The 19,340-nt window shown below is 40.8% G+C and overlaps 1 protein-coding gene across 1 annotated transcript in view; it reads right to left on the bottom strand.

The window, feature by feature from the left end:
• usp32 (ubiquitin specific peptidase 32) overlaps positions 1 to 18,169 on the bottom strand; it is a 49,419-nt gene extending 31,250 nt beyond the window's left edge. Inside the window, exons 1-2 of the mRNA XM_022751356.1 lie at positions 18,024 to 18,169; positions 4,222 to 4,349 (exon numbers count right to left, since the gene is read on the bottom strand). Coding sequence (XP_022607077.1) covers positions 4,222 to 4,349; positions 18,024 to 18,081 — 186 coding nt within the window. The 5' untranslated portion in view covers positions 18,082 to 18,169. The remainder of the gene's footprint in view (positions 1 to 4,221; positions 4,350 to 18,023) is intronic.
• Between the last annotated feature and the right edge of the window lie 1,171 nt (positions 18,170 to 19,340).

Genomic DNA, 19,340 nt, shown 5'->3' with positions numbered 1-19,340 from the left:
GTCTGTCCTGACACAGATCTAATTATGAAGCAATGTTAATGCATTAACTGTTCCATCATATTTGCATTCAGGAAGTACACATCTACTTTCAAGCTGCTGCACACAGGTCAGTGAGTGTTGTTCACTGGGTTAACCTACCAGAGAGAGACGAGGTGAACGGTTCCTTTTTATGCGGAAAAACCGAACCGTAAATCACACATTTTGACCTATTCTGTCACCTGAAGAGTTTGTGTATGTACTGTCCCACAGAAATAAAGGGACAAGCCAACATTAAGTGTCTCAGTAAGGGGTCGAGCCTCAGTGCTGCTTGTCAAAGTGTGTGAAACTCAACAGGACGGATCAACAGTTTTGATAATAAAGGTGGAGAGAGTGTGTCCGAAGGCTGTCACAGGAGTTCAGCTGTGTTGTCTGGACGTAGCATGTTATTCACATCATCCTGGGGAACTTTTATGTATTTAGAAATAATAGGTTCTGGAAAAATACCTTTTTACCGTTCACATTTTGAATGACTATGTGCTGAAAAGCTGAATGTCCGACTGCATCTCTGTAAAATAACCGGCTCTAAATTTGGACAATCAGCTCCATTAACTCCACAAACAAATCCTTTTATAACAAAGGTTCAGTGCTGCTGAAAGCAAACCAGAGCTGTACCCACTTCTAGGTAATTGTATCAATTTAGGATCTATTGTTTTTGCTCAGGTTTATTATTATTATTATTATTGTTATTCTGACAGATTTGCTCAGATTCCTGTGAGCTGGAATGAGCTAGAAAAACAAAACTTGGCAGAACGACTGGAAATCATGTGCAGCAGCTTCCCAAGTAATATGAGCTCAACAGGCCAGATAGTGGCGCTGTACTTCAGGATTAACTACGCCCCACACCGCTGGTCTGATTGACTTGAAATTTGACACGAGTCCAGCTCAATGTGCTCTACAAGCAAGTCAATCAACCCATAAAAGTCCATTTGGGAATTCTCTTTGCTAATTTGCATAATTTGTATTTAGGGGACTGAGAGACACATTTAAATTATAATGCTGCGCCATCAACCAAAACATCTTCACAGGACGGGGCTTAGCTAAAATATAGGCCATTAACCATTTGTCCAATCAAGATAAAACTTGTGTGACACATTAGTTTCATGCTTTGTTTTGAAACTATGTTAAATTTCATCGTTCCTATTAAATAAATAAATGAACTAAACCCAGTCCACGTGTCAATCTGTAAACAGTATTATAGATCATATTTATTCACGTTGTGATGCATTTATTTAGACACTTTATTTTACATTTGTTCAAACTGTTTGGATCGTGAACGTTTACCCACAAATCTCTGTAGATCTTCATATGTAGATCAGATAACACACATTCTTCACCATTATTACAGTGAATCTTCTCCATATTTTGTTGGTGTAAATCATGACTGTCTTTGACATGACGCCGTCTCGATCTCTTTAGGTTTCTGATGATGTTGTGTAATGTGTGATTTCCCTCAGTGGCGTCTGTGTGACTCTGGAGAAGCTGGACACGTTCAGTTTTGTGGAGCGTGTGTTGATTTGTGATGCTGTTCAGTCAATAACACATTGAGTCTTCGTGAGAAAGTGCTGACGGGGATCTACTTCCTGTTTGATCAACGAATGTCCTCTTCACATTTCATTGCGTTTGCAACTGATGCAGCAACTTTTCAGGCAGCCACTCCTTGTAAATCTACTTTAAATTAACGCTCCAGCATCCTGCTAAAGAAAGATCAGTAAATCCAGCTGTTTAGAGACGCAGCAGTTTCCTGTTTGAAACTCTGATTCTATTTTTATCCAACACAAATAATCACAAGAAGAAGAAGAACGTAGTCAAACACAAGATGGATGTAGTTTTTGTTTAAGTGCTGCAGAGATCTGAGTCTTGACTGATTGAACACACTGTCTTTGAACTAACCGAATGCGCAGCAGCCGGCAGTAACCTCACATCTGGATATCTGTCACCGCAGTAACCGCTGCCATGGCGACAAAGGAGAAGAAGAAGAGGAAAGAGAAAGACGCTGAGAGAAAAGAGGAGGGAAGACGTGTGAGTGGTGCTGAATGAAGCCAGCTCAGTGTTTAAGGATTCTGGCAGCAGATGGAGGAAGGACAGGATGAGCAACACTGCTCTGAGTCCAAGTCCTGGTTTCACCACGGTCTGCACAAACCCTGAACTCAGGATAAATATGCAGACTCTCCCACAGTCTAACCGTGCTCTGCCTCACATGAAATCCAGCCGCCTCCACAGAAGTCACAGTGCATTATTCTACTTTTACAAAATAGAGGTCGAGGTGCTGAATCACAGCAAACCCTCATGTTTACACTGTAACTAAGATCTGTCTGATAAGATAAGAAAAGAAAAGAAAAGATAAGAAAAGATAAGAAATGATAAGAGTGTCCGAGACCTCACTAGTTCTGTATTAAATCTAAGGAAAAACTAAGCAAATATTCATATATAACTATATATTCATTTACAGCGATCAAGGGTTTCCAGTGAGGGAGAAGGAGCAGGTTTGATTTCAAGAACTTTTCGTAAAGGTAAATTAATGTTCCTTGACAAACTATATCAGACACAAATTATTATTCACAGCAGAGTCTGAAACTACTGAAACATTTCATGGAAAATTAAGTTATTAAAGTAGAAGTTTCTGGCACAACCTCACCTACATCTAAGGTGCACAGAGGGAGGAAAAAGTCTGAAGAGGTCAAACCTCCAGCAACACTCGCAGGATACAGGAGAACTCTATTATTAGACCGACACATTTCAGCATCATAGGACGACCCTGATGAGGGCCACATGTTTTAAATTAAGTTTTCATACTCTCTTTCTGCTTCTCCCTAAATCACAGCGCTCACACAGTCCGACCTCCTCCTCAACGTTTCTGAGTCTGTCAACAAACAGCCAGAGAAACGACCACACGTGTCCAACCTGACATCGACTGTGGGTGAACAGCTGAGTCAGCCTCCATCAGCTGTGTGAGGGGAACGTGAGGCGCTGGATTCTGGATGTCGGCCAGAGATGTGCATGATGGGAATTTAGGCGTTATATTTTGTCGTATTGTTTTAGACAACATCCTCTGCTCCAAGTTGAAATCATTTGCTTTCATTTAGAGCTTCATCACTGGCAGAAATTAATTTATTCAAAGCAGCATTTTCAGATATTTGTTCCTGTTAGTATTTTCACAATAAGAGGTTGAAGGACCTGGATTCAGTCCAAAGCATCGTTGGCTATTCTTACTACCACTCTGACTGACGGCCCATCAGGATCGATCCCTGGCCGTCTGACGTCCGGCCCCATCTCGCTCTTTCAACAGGAAACACATTAGGAACATTAAGGAAGTCGTGATGCCTTCACATGATGGACCTGTAAGTCCTCATTCAGCCACATCCATAAGATTCATGACTAAAACTATGTGACGCACTAAACCTGAAATGTTCATCCACTTTCTTTTCATCAGAGTTATAAAGTCTGTTCACATGGTTCCTCTTTATAAATCTCACTCACACGTGAACGAGCCTCATTTCCACTCCCACTATTCTCTCATAAAGACTCTCCCTTAATCAATCAGTTTGAATAAAAACAAGTGATCAGACCCAGAGAAGAAGCAAACTGAGGTAAAAACATCCTCAGTTACTGTAGAATCTGTGTCACTCTGAGCTTCATTTACAGAGTGTTAACGAGGCTCCAGAGGCTCCGACACTGAGATCAGTCAATATTAAAATAGAATCAAACATTTACACGACTCACAATCAATAATCAGATATTAAACACAAACACAATTAATTCAGTTCATGAACTTATAATGAGGATAATGAACGAAGCACCGTGAAGTTGGTTGATTTATTTTATGTTAAATTACGCGTCTCGTTTTATTTTGTATTTTCTCTGTAACTTGGATCTCTATGGAAACCGTGTGATCACATGGTCACAGGAATGAGTGAAGTGTTCATTAAGTGCGGACACATCATTCAAGCATCTGGCCCCTGGACTCTGAGCTGGGTCAGACTCTGGGGTTATTAAGGATCAAGCTCCGGGACCTGATCTGGATCTCTCCTTGATGATTGGCATTTAATTAAAGGAGAACGACACAGACTCCAGGTTTCAGCCCCGGCGCTGCATCATCCTCTGCCAGGAAGTCGTGGCTGTAACGGTAAAGTGTCGCGTCTCCCTCAGAGTCATGTCACACAGACTGTGGTTGGTGCGTCTTACCTCTGCCACTTTAGGGGGAACTCCATCGCCCAGCACCTCCCTGTAGAAGCACTGCTGGGTCATGTAATAGGAGAGGCCGCTGGTCCTCTTGAAGGCATCCTTCAGCCGTTTCAGTTCCACATCAGTGACTGCACAGAGCAGATGACAGAGGAGAGATAATACATTTAAAGTTTGTTCAGCAGCTGTTTATAGAGTCTGTGGGTTGGTGTCTAAATGTGTGATATCACAGTGTGTCTTTGTTTCTCTGTGAATTAATGAAAAATAAAGAAGAATCATCATTTATAATCCATCTTTCTTTTTCTAAATCTGAAACATGAAACAACAATATTCAGTTAAAATGTTTTCAAATGTGATTTTTGAAGCTTTGTGCACGACAGTCCAGATTCTATAGATTCCTCGTATGTGAAAACCTACTTTACGTTCTGATTCTGAAATTATTAATTGAACTAATTCCTTAATTAAAACACACCAAAGATTTACTGAATTACTCTGCTCTGATTCCAAGAAGTATAAATAGGATTTTGGATTTTGGACTGATGAGACAAAACCAGCGATTTCAGTCAAAACTGGCAAAATATTATTTGTTTTTACATTTTACAGCTTAAATGATAAAGACAATAACAATATTAATAATAAGCTTCATCTTTGTAGCATCTTTCAAAACACAGTGACAAAGTGCTTTAAAAGACAAGATGAAATTGAGGACAAACAATAAAAATGAATGATTAAAAAACTGATCCAGAATCAGTTTAAAGGATCCACAACATAAACTAATTGTTTAGTAAAAATGAAATAAAACTGTCTAAAATAATTAAATGAATTGATACAAAATGGAAACAGGAGGATGACCTCATATAATAGATTTATGACATTAGAGGTGGATTCAGAGAGAGCACACCTGTAAAAACAGGCTGTTTACAGCAGTAAAGGTTTATAATAAAAGATGCACGCTACAACACAACATATAAAGAAGCTTTGCATCAGCAGATTCCAACATCACCACCGTACTGCAGTGATGTGACGTCACCACCACTTCTGTTTTTACACTAATTTCACCCGAGCAACCACAACTCTGCATCAACAACCAGGTCACATGACAGGAAGCTGACGGTCGTCTCACCTGTGTCTGTTCATGCAAACGCAGTCTAAACTCTCCACGTAGATTCTATTCAGTATAAAAACATGTTTATAACACATTAAAATGTTGTTATAAGCAGATTTCAGTGTTTATTATTGTATTTGTCAACATCCCCTGTTGACACCTGTCAGTGGAAGCTGCTGTATAAACAGATTATGTGGTTAAAGCTGCTCATAACCACATTATTATGTGTTATAAACCACTTATTAAATGTCTGTATGAACACTCATGTTAATGATCAGCTTAGTAACATCTGGTAATAAACTAATAAACTGTTCTGACACCGGCCTGTAGAGGGCAGTAGAGTCCATGTGGCTCCAGGTTTAAACACACCTGACTGACACACACACACACACACACACACACACACACACACACACACACACACACACACACACACACACACACACACACACACACACACACTCTCTTTCTCTTTTATGATTTATATATAGACGACTAATAAAACAAAATAAATACATGATAATATCTTCCACTTTAATTCTCCTCAACAGTGTAAATGTATTTACACGTTCAGTTTATACAGGTATATAGGAACAGGTATATTCTCTATATTCTAAAATCCACTTTTATCATAACTGTATTAATTTCTCATCCAGATGCTGAACAAAAAAAAGAGACTCTTTCCTTTCCGGGGTTTTAATGGACGGTCATCGTGTTGTAAAGGGTTAATTGTGCTCAAACACAAAGCAAAAACTCCACAGACCAAACATGGTGAAACAAAGAGCAGATGATCTGACTTCAAAAGAAGAAGAAGAAGAAGAAGAAGAATCCCAGACACTGAGGTGAACAAACATGGTGTGTTCATGTCACTCAGTGGAAACTGAAACTGTCTCTCTGCAAATATAGTTAGAGCTCAGGCTCAGGTGAGTCTCTCTCTATCGCTGTCTCTCTCTCTCCCTATATATATATATATATGTGTGTATGTGTGTGTGTGTGTGTGTGTGTGTGTGTGTGTGTGTGTGTGTGTCTCTCTCTCTCTATATATATATATATGTGTGTATGTGTGTGTGTGTGTGTGTGTCTCTCTCTCTATATATATATATATGTGTGTGTGTGTGTGTGTGTGTGTGTGTGTCTCTCTCTGTGTGTCTCTCTATAATACAGTGATGTCTTCACCCTTGAGCCTTGAGCTGATATACACGATGATTCCTTCACAAATAAAACTGAAGTGAAGTGGAGTGAGCTGAACAGAGCAGGATGATAAAGAACAGAGACAGAAAATGAAATGACCTCTGTAACCAACTAAGACTAAAACAGCTTTATCTCACAGAGCCCATATGACTGTGGTGACAGGGTTAAACACACACACACACACACACACACACACACCACACACACACACACACACACACACACACACTCTAACGTCGTACTGCAGTGGTGTCATCCTCCCCCTCTGTGTTTCCTACTGTACAAAACACAGAGCAACAACATGCAGCAGCAGCAGGAGCAGGAGGAGGAGGAGGAGGAGGAGGAGGAGCAGCAGGAGGAGGAGGAGGAGCAGCAGGAGCAGGAGGAGGAGGAGGAGCAGCAGGAGGAGGAGGATGGATGGATGGATGTTACTGACAAGGAGGTGGAAGATCCTTGGGGAGTTGAGGTAAATAGAGCCGTTAAAATGAGTCGGATCAGCTGGTGGTCCGGGTGTTACTGCCCCTTCATCTGACTTATTACCTAAATAACACATTCTCCTCATCCCCTCTCGCTCTTCAACGTGCAGCTGGAGGTTTAGAAAACCTGAAGAGCAGATTCAACGTGTCAATAACGACTGTTAAAGCGCTGCAGGGCCACAGGTGCAACCACATTAAAGGAATAATTCAACATGTTGCCAGGGGATAATACAAAAATACAATTCGAAATTCACGTCAAACTACTGGATTATTCTTCACAGTTCGTCTGTGAGCACACACAAGTATGCCGTTGCTAATTTTGCAAGTCGGGGATACTTGTTTTTGTTGGTTTCCCACCAGTGGTGGGGATCGATGTGGAGAGGGGGGCGCTTGTCCCGGCAGCACTGATTTAGTTCGGTAGTTGTGTTCTGTGTTACAGGATTTTAAATCAACACGATAGTCGCATTAACTATTCGATGTTTTCAAATTTAATGAAATTTAACGAAAATCACTGATTTTGGCAAATGCTCGTATTTCCAGGAAGCAGCAGCAGAAGAAGGAGTAAAAACTGCCACGTTTGTGGTTTTACGGGGTTAATGTGCAGAACTATTTCAGTGACTTCCTGCAGGACGAGAGTTTCCACTGGTGACAAAAACACTGGGAAGAAAGAGTCCTGCATATAAATAAATACATTTCTGCACATTAACATTCAAATAAAAGAGGGTTCCACTTCACAATAAGACTGCCCTTATAAAGGATTTATAAATGGTTTATTAATTCAGTTGTGAACACTTAACACAAATAGATTGGTGCAGGTTCACTATTTGGCAAGATCAAGTTAATGCTTACTAATTAATCTGACTAATGACTTACTACCATTTATTTTCAGCGGAAAAACAAATAAAAAATTAGATAAACGGAATAATAAATATCTTAATATATACAATATAATAAATCTATGTTTATGTGAGACTGTAAATGCAGCATGATATTCGTTTTATCTCAGTTATCTTGTTTTCATAATCATTGGAGACAAAATCACAATCGAAAATAAAATTAGATTAATCGCCCAGCTCTACTCAGGAGGTCGGTAATAAAAACAGTTTTCTTAACAATCATGATTCTGTTGCGTTCTCCATGACGACGGATGAGAACATTGATGTCTCATTAAACCCTTGAATAAACGAGAGCGTCTGTAGCTGATGTACAGAGCTGCACAGAGCACACTGAGCGGAGAGGGAATGAGCGTCGTGTCTGAGGACGACGGGAGAAAAAGAGAGCTCATAAAAAACAAATTAGAAAAAGGTCAGAGTCAAAGTCAACGGAGAGTTTAAACTGCGGCAGACCAGCTTAGTCCTGAGGAGGAGAGGGGGTGTTTCTGGGATCATTATTCCTTCATACAGCAGAGGATTGAAAAATACATCACACATCATCTTGGGATTTCCTGAGATAATCAGGATGGAATACATTATTCTTAATGGAAGATATCAGCGATATAAATTTGACCTATGTCCAGGTACAGCAGCTGTCAAATACCCAAGCATGAACCTCCGAGGCTGAAACATGAAGCATCAACAGTGAAGAACCAGAAGCTGCAGTTCCTCTAATGGCCACTAGAGTCTGGCTTCAACAGTGAGTCAGTCCCCATAGACTCCCATGTTAAAGTATCCAACTTTACAACAGAAATAAACTTGTTTACAGCCTGGTGCAAAAACTGTTTTGGTCTCTAGAGCTAATTTCCTCCTTCATGACACCTGTTTATATAACTCACCTGTTTACATTTTATTAAGGACTACAGTTATGGAGGATTGAGGGCGTGGCCTCATTGAGTGACAGGTGGGTCAGCGTATGTCTGCTACATAGTCTCAGCTCAACACACGCCCCGCCTCTTTGTCCATTTTTGGATTAGGCCGGAGTTATGGGGCAGAGTCAGACACTGCCAAGATGGCGACAGTGGAGCAGCTCACTCTGAGCTTCAGGAACCCGTGGGCGACGTCACAGAGGCGACGTCCATCTTTATCTAAAGTCTGTGATTCGTTTATTGTTTATTGTCTTTTTTCCTGATATTCTTATAATTATTTCTGACCTGTAATTCTTCTTCTTTGCCTAACTGTGGACGGAGCTGGGAGGGATCCAGTAATATTCAATTTTGTGTTGTTACTTCTTTTTCTTTAGGCATAAATTATTGATCACAAAAAAAAAAAGTTGTGAGTAACTGAATTTTGGAACAGCACAAATAAAAAGCAGCAGTTGCAATTAATGATAACGGCACACAGTGTGACACTGAGCATCAGTGTGAAAAACACAGTCTCCATTTTAGCAACGTTCTGCAAGTGGATCATGTCTGTGCTGCTGCTGCTGTTGCTGTTGTTTTCAGATTTTCCATTTGAACTGAAGTCCTAGAAATAACAGAGACGGTCCACGTTTCATGCAAATCATTCTGCACTTACGTTTCAAACTCTCACAGGGTAAAAAGATGAAAGAAGGATCAGCAGACGCATCAATTACTCCACTAAAAATCTGCTTCAAACCAGAACCTAGTCCGGTCACAAGACAGGATGTGGGAAACCAAACTGAGCAGATATCAGGGCTGAACAATTCATTGTTTTGACGATCAATAAATCTTTTCTTCAAAAGGATCATGGGAGAAAATCATGATCTCAGTTCTGATTGAAATCAAATGACCAGACACAGAATCAGAGTCTTTTTCAGTCCTGCAGGACGAACAGACAGATCTTCAACTTCAAGACAGTAAATCATGCGTTCACAGTCAGTCAGACGCGACTCAACTCGTTTTACACAACGTGCTGTACAAACAATAAAATATGGAAACACATGAAACATCCTTATCCTTATGGAAATGACATCCGCATTAAGTTAAAAAACAAAAAAACTGTCACTGGACAACGACTGGAACCAGCAGCCTGATGCTCCTTCACTGTCTGTAGGAAAATCTTCATCTCTCAGATTCACAACACAAGCCGTCTATTCATCTATTAACCACAGGTATTGTGTCCATCTCTAAACAAACGAAAGAACAAACAACAACAAACAATCTGGAAACAGAGGAATTTCACCTCCGTAAAATCTCTTTCACTGCTGCAAATGACTTAACTTTTCTCCTTATTTAATTAAACATTAACTGTCATACTCATGTAGAAAACTTTGTGTCACAGCTCGACCTCTACAATCCCAGACAGTAAATAAAGAACATGTGTGGCTTGTGAATTAGAGAGAAGTGTTCTACTATACTACTGAGCCCCGCTGATGACACCCCAGCACTGAGGGAGAACAGCAAAGATGGAGGAGGAACACAAAGCGGTCCAGACCACGGAGAACTCTTTGTGTATTGTGATGCTGTGATACAATGGGTGGACACTGGGCTGCATTAACTGCACTGGTTACCATTCAACTCTCAGAACACAATGGGTCTGATTTCTGTAGACCCCCCCCAACACACACACACACACACACACACACACACAGTCTTCAGACATCGCCTGGGAGCAAAACATACTGTAGTTATTGCAAACATGCATCCCTCTCTCTAATACTGTAAACAAACACACACACACACACACACACACACACACACATTCCCAGCAGGTTTTCGGTGTAACACCATCTCACTAAATCAACATGGCAGCAGAGCAGCGAGCGGCACAGCCCTCCGCTGTGACTCCATATTTGCTGTCGTATGAAATGAGCCGAGCTGCTATCGCTGCTATCAGCAAGACTGGAAACACCCCCACCTCACCCCCACCCCCCTGGCCCGGCCCGGCAGCGAGCGCAGAGGCTTCTGGAGCAGCATGCAAATACTGAACTCACATGAGCCCCCGTGACCTTTCAGTCAGGCTGAACTGTCAACAGAAACACCTGCAGGCAGAGATACAGCAGCCCTGTTCCTGAAAAGCTCCATTCACCTGTGACCACCACACCAAACATTCACCAAACATTCACCAAACATTCACCAAACATTCACCACGAGGCTGCTGGGACAACAACATCTTTATATTTGTATTTACAGAATCCTCATAATGAAACTGTGCTCTCTGTGCTGTGGCTAACCTGTGTGTTGGTGAACTTCCTCCGTCACAGTCTGACGTGTGACGGCAGGAAAAACACAATATGTAGATAATAAGACCAATGATGGTTTCAGGGTTCTGGTGACATTCATGTCAGCTCACTGTCATGACCACAGACTGCAAATAAAGATTGTCGGTTTCTAAAGCTCAGAGTGAGCTGCTCCACTGTCGCCATCTTGGCAGTGTCTGACTTCGCACCACGACTCCCAGCTAATCCAAAAATAGACAAAGAAGCGGGGCCTGTGTGGAGCTGAGACTTCGGTGGCCACGCCCTCAATCCTCCATAACTTTAGTCCTTAATAAAATGTAAACAGGTGAGTTATATAAACAGGTGTCATGAAGGAGGAAATTATCTCTAGAGACCAAAACTGTTTCTGTACCAGGCAACATGTTTATTTCAGCTGTAAAGTTGGACACTTTAACATGGGAGTCTATGGGGACTGACTCACTGTTGGAGCCAGACTCTAGTGGTCGTTAGAGGAACTGCAGCTTCTGGTTCTTCACTGCTGATGCTTCATTTTTTCGGTCATGACTTACTGGAACTCAACAGAGCCATCCTTAATGTTGTACTCCCACTATGACAAGTCAAAGTGTCTGTTGTTCAAAAGAACTTACATGTTTATTAACAGAGAAGATAGCCAGTCATTGCACTATAGCCAATCGCAGAAGCTGCTTTTTGTTTGATAAAAAGGTCAAATGTCTCACAACATACTATTATAAATGAAGCATTGAGTTGCTACAGAGACGTCTCGACCTATAAATCATGTTCTCCAGATGTGAGGGAACATGACTGTTTAGCACCGACCTCAACAAAAATCACATCATCATCATTTCCCACTCATAAACCTCTTATCACAATATCTGTAAAAATTAACCACAATGTGATTTCTTCTGCATGTGGTTCAGCTTTTGTACCTGAACTGGAACTGACTCACAAAAACTCTGCTCTGTTATCTGGGCAAACACAAGTGCTACACAGGACTCTGTCTTATCAGAACACGTACAAAGGACTTTTAATGAGAATTTAACATTTACCAGCTGGTATTGTTTTCTTTCCCTCAAGAATCTGTGTGTGTGTGTGTGTGTGTGTGTGTGTGTGTGTGTGTGTGTGTGTGTGTGTGTGTGTGTGTGTGTGTGTATCACAGAAAAACACACCTACTGTAGAGGGAACTAACACAGAGCTAGCTAACAACAGCGTCACTGTGGGATTGTGCTCAGGCTCCGGAAAACAAGAAATATCAACGTGTGGTCGAGAGAAATGACCAAAGTAGATCAAATAAGCAACTGAACAATTCATTTTTAAAATGAACAACTAACAGGAAGTATTTAGGAAAACATAGGGCCACTACATGAATACAATATTCAGTGGCTAACCAGGCGATGCCGAAGTTTAACCTGTGTACATTTTTTTTTCTTTCTTTCTTTGTCTTTGCTGTTCTTAGTTTGATTGTTTTTATTATTATTGTTGCTTCTTTTGTTTATGTTTTTCTGTGTAATGTTATTGTTATTTTTAATTCCTTCACACAGTCAGAGCAGCAGCTCCGTCCCTCCCATCCTCATGGACATGATATCTATGTAACGCTTTAACGGTGCTTCTTCATATTTGGCGCAAGCATTTACTTGGACTCAGGGATGAACTGATTAGATTTTGGTGGCTAAAGGTCAAAGGTCAAAGGTCATGGTCACAGTGACCTCAGAAAAAACACAATTGGTTAATATTTTATCTGACTGTGGATAAACAGGGATGTAACCCAAAACTAGTCTGAGTGGCGGAGGGATACGTCCACGAGGAGGTGACTCTAGTTTTCTTTTGTTTGGAAAATAAATAAAAAGTGACTTTAAAAAAACACAACAGCGTCACAACCGTTCAAGACGCAGTCACAAGACTTTACAGGTGTGTAGGTGAGATCAAAATGAAAGTTAAAGATAGGTGTGGTCCGACCTATGACTACAGAGCGTCAACATGTCCCGGCTGCCGTCATCAGTCTCTAGTATAAAACAGTATTTCACTGATCTGTGAAGCTCAGTGCACTGAGTGAAACGGAGGAGAAACAACACACACCCTCGCTGTGCAGCTTTACTAATACTAATGGCTTAAGACTGTGTGTTATTGATTTATAGCAGCAGCAGGAAGTCTGGGACCGACATGATTGAGCAACTCTCAGATGAAAGATCTCCTTCAACAAACTGTCAAACTGACGATTTCACGTTGAAATCACTGATGAAGGGAATCTAAAAAGTTTTTTTATTTATTTATTTTTTAAAATCACACGTATTTATGACAACACTCACCGTGCAGTATTTGAATATGTCGGCAGAGTTTCCCATGGAGTTTATTTCAGCAGCGGAGTCAGAACAGCTTCAAATGAAATATAGTTGTTATAGATGGGACGATTCGTGTTTGTCTTCTGTGTCTTAATTTACAGCTTTTGACATTTAACTGTAGAAATTAGTATCAAAAAGTGAAATGCCAGAACACGGAAAATTACTCACAGCAGTAATGACAAGCAGCTAATTAGCATGACTTCCTGTGAATGTAGCTAACGTTACATAGCAGCAAACAAAAGTACCATTAGCGTTAGCCTTTCTTGGACAGATGTTTGCTTGCACTTTTCCAGCAGTTGAGGAAACAACATACGACTTTTCTTGGTCTTGAGAAGCTGCAGAATTTATTAATTAATCCTTTTGAGGTCGACAGATGTTTCGGTTAATATCTTTGTGATAACACAGTGTAGAAATATGATTTAAATGTTGCTATAATCTGTGAAGGCCTCGAAACAGACCTCTAAAATTTGCTTTAAGCAGAGTGACAGACAACGCTTCGACTCAATGATATCACAAAATCTCATTTTAGGCATTTATTAAACATTCATCTACTATTACACTCAAATATTGCACTTTTATTTTTTATTTTATTTCTATTAATTTATTTCTCTTCGCACAGTGCAGAGAGGGTCAAACAGGAGTGTCATTATAGAAAGAGCCGAGATACTTCAGATAATTGTGACATACAACACTTGGGCATAAAGTTATATGCAACCCTTTAAAAGGTGAATTTAAGAAACGATGTAGAAATCGCGAAAATACTCAGACCTCAGAGGGTTGATGATCGTATGAAATTTTAGCAGCGGCGGGAAACGCTGATGTCAGTCAAACGTCATATACACAACATCCTGCACGTCGCACACAGTGCTACACTATATCCCAGATAACCACACGAGCTACAGCCAACCTAAAAATGTCCCACTGTGATACACTAACATGCAAAGTGCCATAGCAGACGTCACACTGGAAGCCTCTGTGGCGGCTGTGGACAAATCCACATCCAGGAGCGGGAGGTGAGAATGCAAAGCAGAGGTGTATCAGCCCGGCTGATAAGACCTGCTGACGTCCAGCACAAACACAAGGCTGCAGTTCTCAGGTGACTGTTACAGGTGACCTGTGTCAGAGCGGTGACCGCGGTGGTGGTTGTGTTACTGAACTACAGTGTGGTCAACCACAGAGGGTCAGATAACCTGTGAGGGTATTCCAGGGAAAAAACTACAAAGCAGAACCTGATTCATAAGAAGTTCTGCAGGAGGTTGAAAGGGAGCGGGAAGTTCTCAAAACTTGGTTTGAAGTCAATAAATTGACACTTAATATTAAGAAAACTAAGTTTATGATTTTTGGAAATCGAAAAAAAACTGAACTAAAAACCTGAGACGTTGAAATTGAAAGTTTTTGAGACTAAATTAAAAAAAAATTAATCGATTATATCAAAGAAGAAATATCAAAGTCAATAGCAATCCTGTATAAATCTAGTGATATATTAAATCACAAGACCTTGTATTTAATTCGCTGCTCACTGATAGTTCCCTATATAAAGTTATTGTGCGGTAGTGTGTAGGGTCGACTTTAAAACCAGTATAAATTCAATAGTTTTTACGAGCCATGGGTATTATTAATGAGGCACAAATCCATTAATATATTATTATACATTAATAAATTCTCATGCTATGAAATTTGATGATTTAGTTTATTATAAAATAATGCAAATAATGTCCAGAGCTAAATCAAAGTCAGACTGGAGACTAATATGGTCTGAGAGGAGTTTGTAAGTTTACTGTAGAAAAAGATGAAAAAATAAAAGATGAGTTTCTATTGTTGGGGTTTAATTATGGAACAACTATAATATAAATTTAAAAATGTGTAATTTGCTTTTTGGTTTTCAAAATAATGATTTACAGAGATATTACAGAGAGTGTGAACAACAACATTCTTTTCTTTTTGGTGGGCAGCTTAATTGATAAGAACTAAAACCTACTATGAACACACACACACACACACACACACACACACACACACACACACACACACACACACACACATAAATATATATATAGCCTGCCCATTCAAGCAGATACATACTTTTTAATGAGTCTGACTCACAACAATGAGCATGTGGCAGAGTGTTACAAAATAAGGCAATGAAACAAGCTCCACAAATTACCACAGAGGTTGGTCAACACTTCAGGCAAGGTCCAGACAGATTCTGGTAATTGAACACTATCAGGAAAGATCTGCTGCACAGATGAAACGTCAGCTGCTACTTCTGGGGAATTACGTCTCTGTTGTAAATTGCCATTTAAGAAGGAGAATATCTTAAACATTAACCTTCATGTTACTCAACACATGAATCAAACACTCGCCTTCTGGATAATTTCACAATACCACACGAATGCGTCACCTTCATTCATGACAAATCATGTTTCTCCGACATAATAAGCATATTCATCTGCTCAGGCTAATGTAATGAAACAGTTAAGGATTTCAAGACTTTGTCAGTGAATCAGGAACAAACATCACATCAACTGTGTCCTGAATCTTTGCTGTAAATGGCAACTGTAAATCTTTACTGTGATGTCAAATGTCATCGCACGTATGACAGCACTGATCCAAGGTTGTTGTCTTTAAAAATATGCTCATCTAATAGGAATATGTGAATTTGAACATCTCTCAAACTGCAAAAATACTAGTTTTACTGTAGATATATTCCAGCAATTAGAATCTGTAAAAGTGAACAGACAGGACATGTTCAACTTCACAAAATCAGGTTTGAAGGAACTCTGACTGATCCTGAGTTTTACAACAGGAACACATCAAAGCCTTTCCAACAGGATGCTACCTTCCCTGACCATCATCATCCTTACTGGAGCGAGCCTCCGTGAAAACTGACCCAGTAATTGCTACACTCCGGCCCTGCTGTGGGAATTAGGAATGCTGCCATGTGACTGGTCAGATAAGGCTGGATGGCTGGATAATTCCACCACCCCCTGTGTGTAAGTGTGCTGTGTGTGTGGTCACATGTGATCATGCGAGTTGGAATGGCGATTGGCTTGAGGAATGTTCAAAAACCAATGCACAAGGAGGCGACACTGAAAATATGGCATGTAGGTAATAAGAAAAAAACAACAGAATAGGTTAAGGTTTATTTATATATGCAACTGTTTTTGTGTGGAAACAATAATCTTAAAGATTTTTGACTATAAGGCCATAATTATTTAGCTAAATGTGACTGTAATAGGACAGACCGGTCTCACGCTGTCCTGGATGAATGTGTAACAGCCTCTCACAGCCTGCAGTCCAGACTGACAAAGGTCAGCTGCTGCCAACCCAGGGAGTAAAGTGCAACAAGAAGGCCATCATGGATAAGATCTCCTGTGTGCTTCCTGATAAATGCTCACCCACATCTTACATAAGTGCACCAACACTCAGGCTGTGCATAAATTACAACACAGCTTTACCTCAGCCATCTAGACTGTAACTGTAACCTCACATGACAGCAAAACACTTGTGTAGGTGCACCTGAGTCTATATGAGCTGAAATGCATAGTGGATACGGGTTAATGAGTTCCTGCTTAATGTTAGAGATGAAGCAATGGCTCCCTCAGTTTACAAAAAATGTCCACAAGCTAATTTTGAAGCGTCTGAGTGCAGCGAGAGCAAAACACATCTGTTTGTTGTTCCGCCAAACGCCCTGACTGCACGGCTAGCTCATGTGTGTGCAGATTAGCAGAAACAACCCGACACACCACCAGTACACACACTGATGATCAACGTTAGCCGATCCAAGCAAAAAATAAATAAATAAGTAAAATAAAACAAACAGTCTGGAGGCATTTCCCTCTGGGGTAACTTAGCTTGTAGCGAGCCAGCTAACTGTCTAGCTTTGACAAGTAAGCTAGCAGCAGCACAGATATTAACGTTACTCAGCGGTAGCTAGCTAAGGTGATAAAAGAGAAGACACACACCGTGTTGTCAGCCAAAAAAAGTTAGCACACATTCAAATCTATCTGCACAACTGTTTTGATTGAATACTGTCAAGCCAGAACACCCTTAGCTACACAAGTGCCGCTTTCGCAGACATGGAGAGAACGTCACACCAAGCTCCGTCCAAAAATCCGTCAATTTAACGTGACATTGCTGATAAGCGAAGATACGCGCCTCATAAAACACAAGTCAGCGCTATTTCGATATAACTATAAAGAATACCTAAATTCGGGATGGCAAAAATCCATATACGTACTTTTAACTACAATTTAATTAAGATGTAATTACTACGAAACGCTTCTCACTGCAGCCAAACGGAGTGTGTTTTGGGGGGGAAGGCGACAGATGAAAATACAGGTTTAGCTAATGTACACCTTAACATCTAATTAAAATCCGGGCAGTTTTCCTAAATGTTTCTATGCCGAATTCAGTTATGGATGCTAGCAGTGCCGTAGAGGCCGTGTGTTGTTTTTTTGGACAAGTGTCTACCGTGTACAGTAACCAAGGCCACTTAAATCACCAGATTGCAGCGTGTGGTCAGGACGTCCTCCTCATATGTACCGGGCTAGCCTGATAGCAGACACTCGGCTAAGCTAGCGCAAACTGAGGTGGATTTAGTCACTTGCTTTTTCGGCTTACCTCTCTTGACGGCTTCGTCATACGACAGGAATCCTATCCTCGACTCTTTGGCCCCCATGCTCCCCTCATTTCATTGCAATGTGAGGAAATGAACGTTACGAGCCGAGTTGAGCAGAAGTGTTTCTCGCCGTATCCATTTATTGTGAACCAGGTTCCTGGTGGTGTGTGTATGTGGTGAACGGGTGAATGTTTTCAGCGACGCCTCCATTCTGTCACATGATCTGACTCTACAGGTCAGTTGATCAGCTCCTTCAAATGCCTGTAAACACAACCGAAGTTACAAACAGAGGCGTTTGATTTCAACGTCAGTTTCTCCATAAAGTGTTTTCCTCTGTTTTTTGTTTACAAACTATAAAATAGGTTTTGACTCATTATGCGCAGTCATACCGAGCTGTTAATGTGTATGCCTGTGTAAGTGAGTGGAGCACAGGTTGTAAAGAGGATTGAGTGGCGCCATCTTGTGGGCACTCTGCTAAATAACACTGGCTAACATTCACCACAGCGACACAGATATTAACGTTACTCAGCGGAAGCTAGCTGAGGTGATAAAAGGGAAGAGGCACGCCGTGTTGTCAGCTATAAAAAGTTAGCACACTTATTCAGTTTAATTTAATTCAGATGCACTTAGCAACCATATATTAGGCTAACGGTAGCTCGTTCCAGTTCCCATGTTTACAACGAGGCATCACGCCGAACTCTATTTAAAAATGTACCAGTTTAATCTTAGCTGACTCATACGCGAGGTATCCTTTACGTAGAACATCACTTAATACATCTTTGGTTTTGTGTGGGGATTTTAATGACTTTGGCAAGATCGGTTAACTAATTCCTTTGCACTAAAATGTACCGCACAGACAAGTAGGGGCGTTAACCGTCAAAAACTATGCTGATGTGGTGCCAGTAAATCTCCAAATTTTTGACTTGAGTTTGGCGTGATGCTTCTGCGCACGCTCCAGAGTTACACGTCGCCAGGTGGTGTGACGAACATGAAGAACACCCGCAGCACGTCACTTTAAAAACTCGTTAAGAGGATCCGAGTGTTAACATGTCGATGGATGAGTTACGACATGTGCCGCGCGCTTGTTTTCATAGTTAGTGGGGTCGGTTTTAATCGTCTTCTTCCAGGAATTACATTGCATCACTAACTACTGACGGGAGATGGCCCTCAATGTGCTGCTGTACTGGCCGAATATTATTGGTGAGAAACACATGGTTGGACTTTAAGGAACAGTTTAAGTCACATAATTAATGTGTGTATTTGTGTTTCAGGATACATTAGGATCGGCCTTGTGTTTGCGGCATGGCGCGCCTTTGAGA

The sequence above is a fragment of the Seriola dumerili genome, unplaced genomic scaffold (genome assembly GCF_002260705.1).
Source record: "Seriola dumerili isolate Sdu_G_001 unplaced genomic scaffold, Sdu_1.0 BDQW01000153.1, whole genome shotgun sequence".
In the NCBI taxonomy this organism is placed as follows: Eukaryota; Metazoa; Chordata; class Actinopteri; order Carangiformes; family Carangidae; genus Seriola; species Seriola dumerili.
This window is presented reverse-complemented; position numbering and strand designations above follow the sequence as displayed.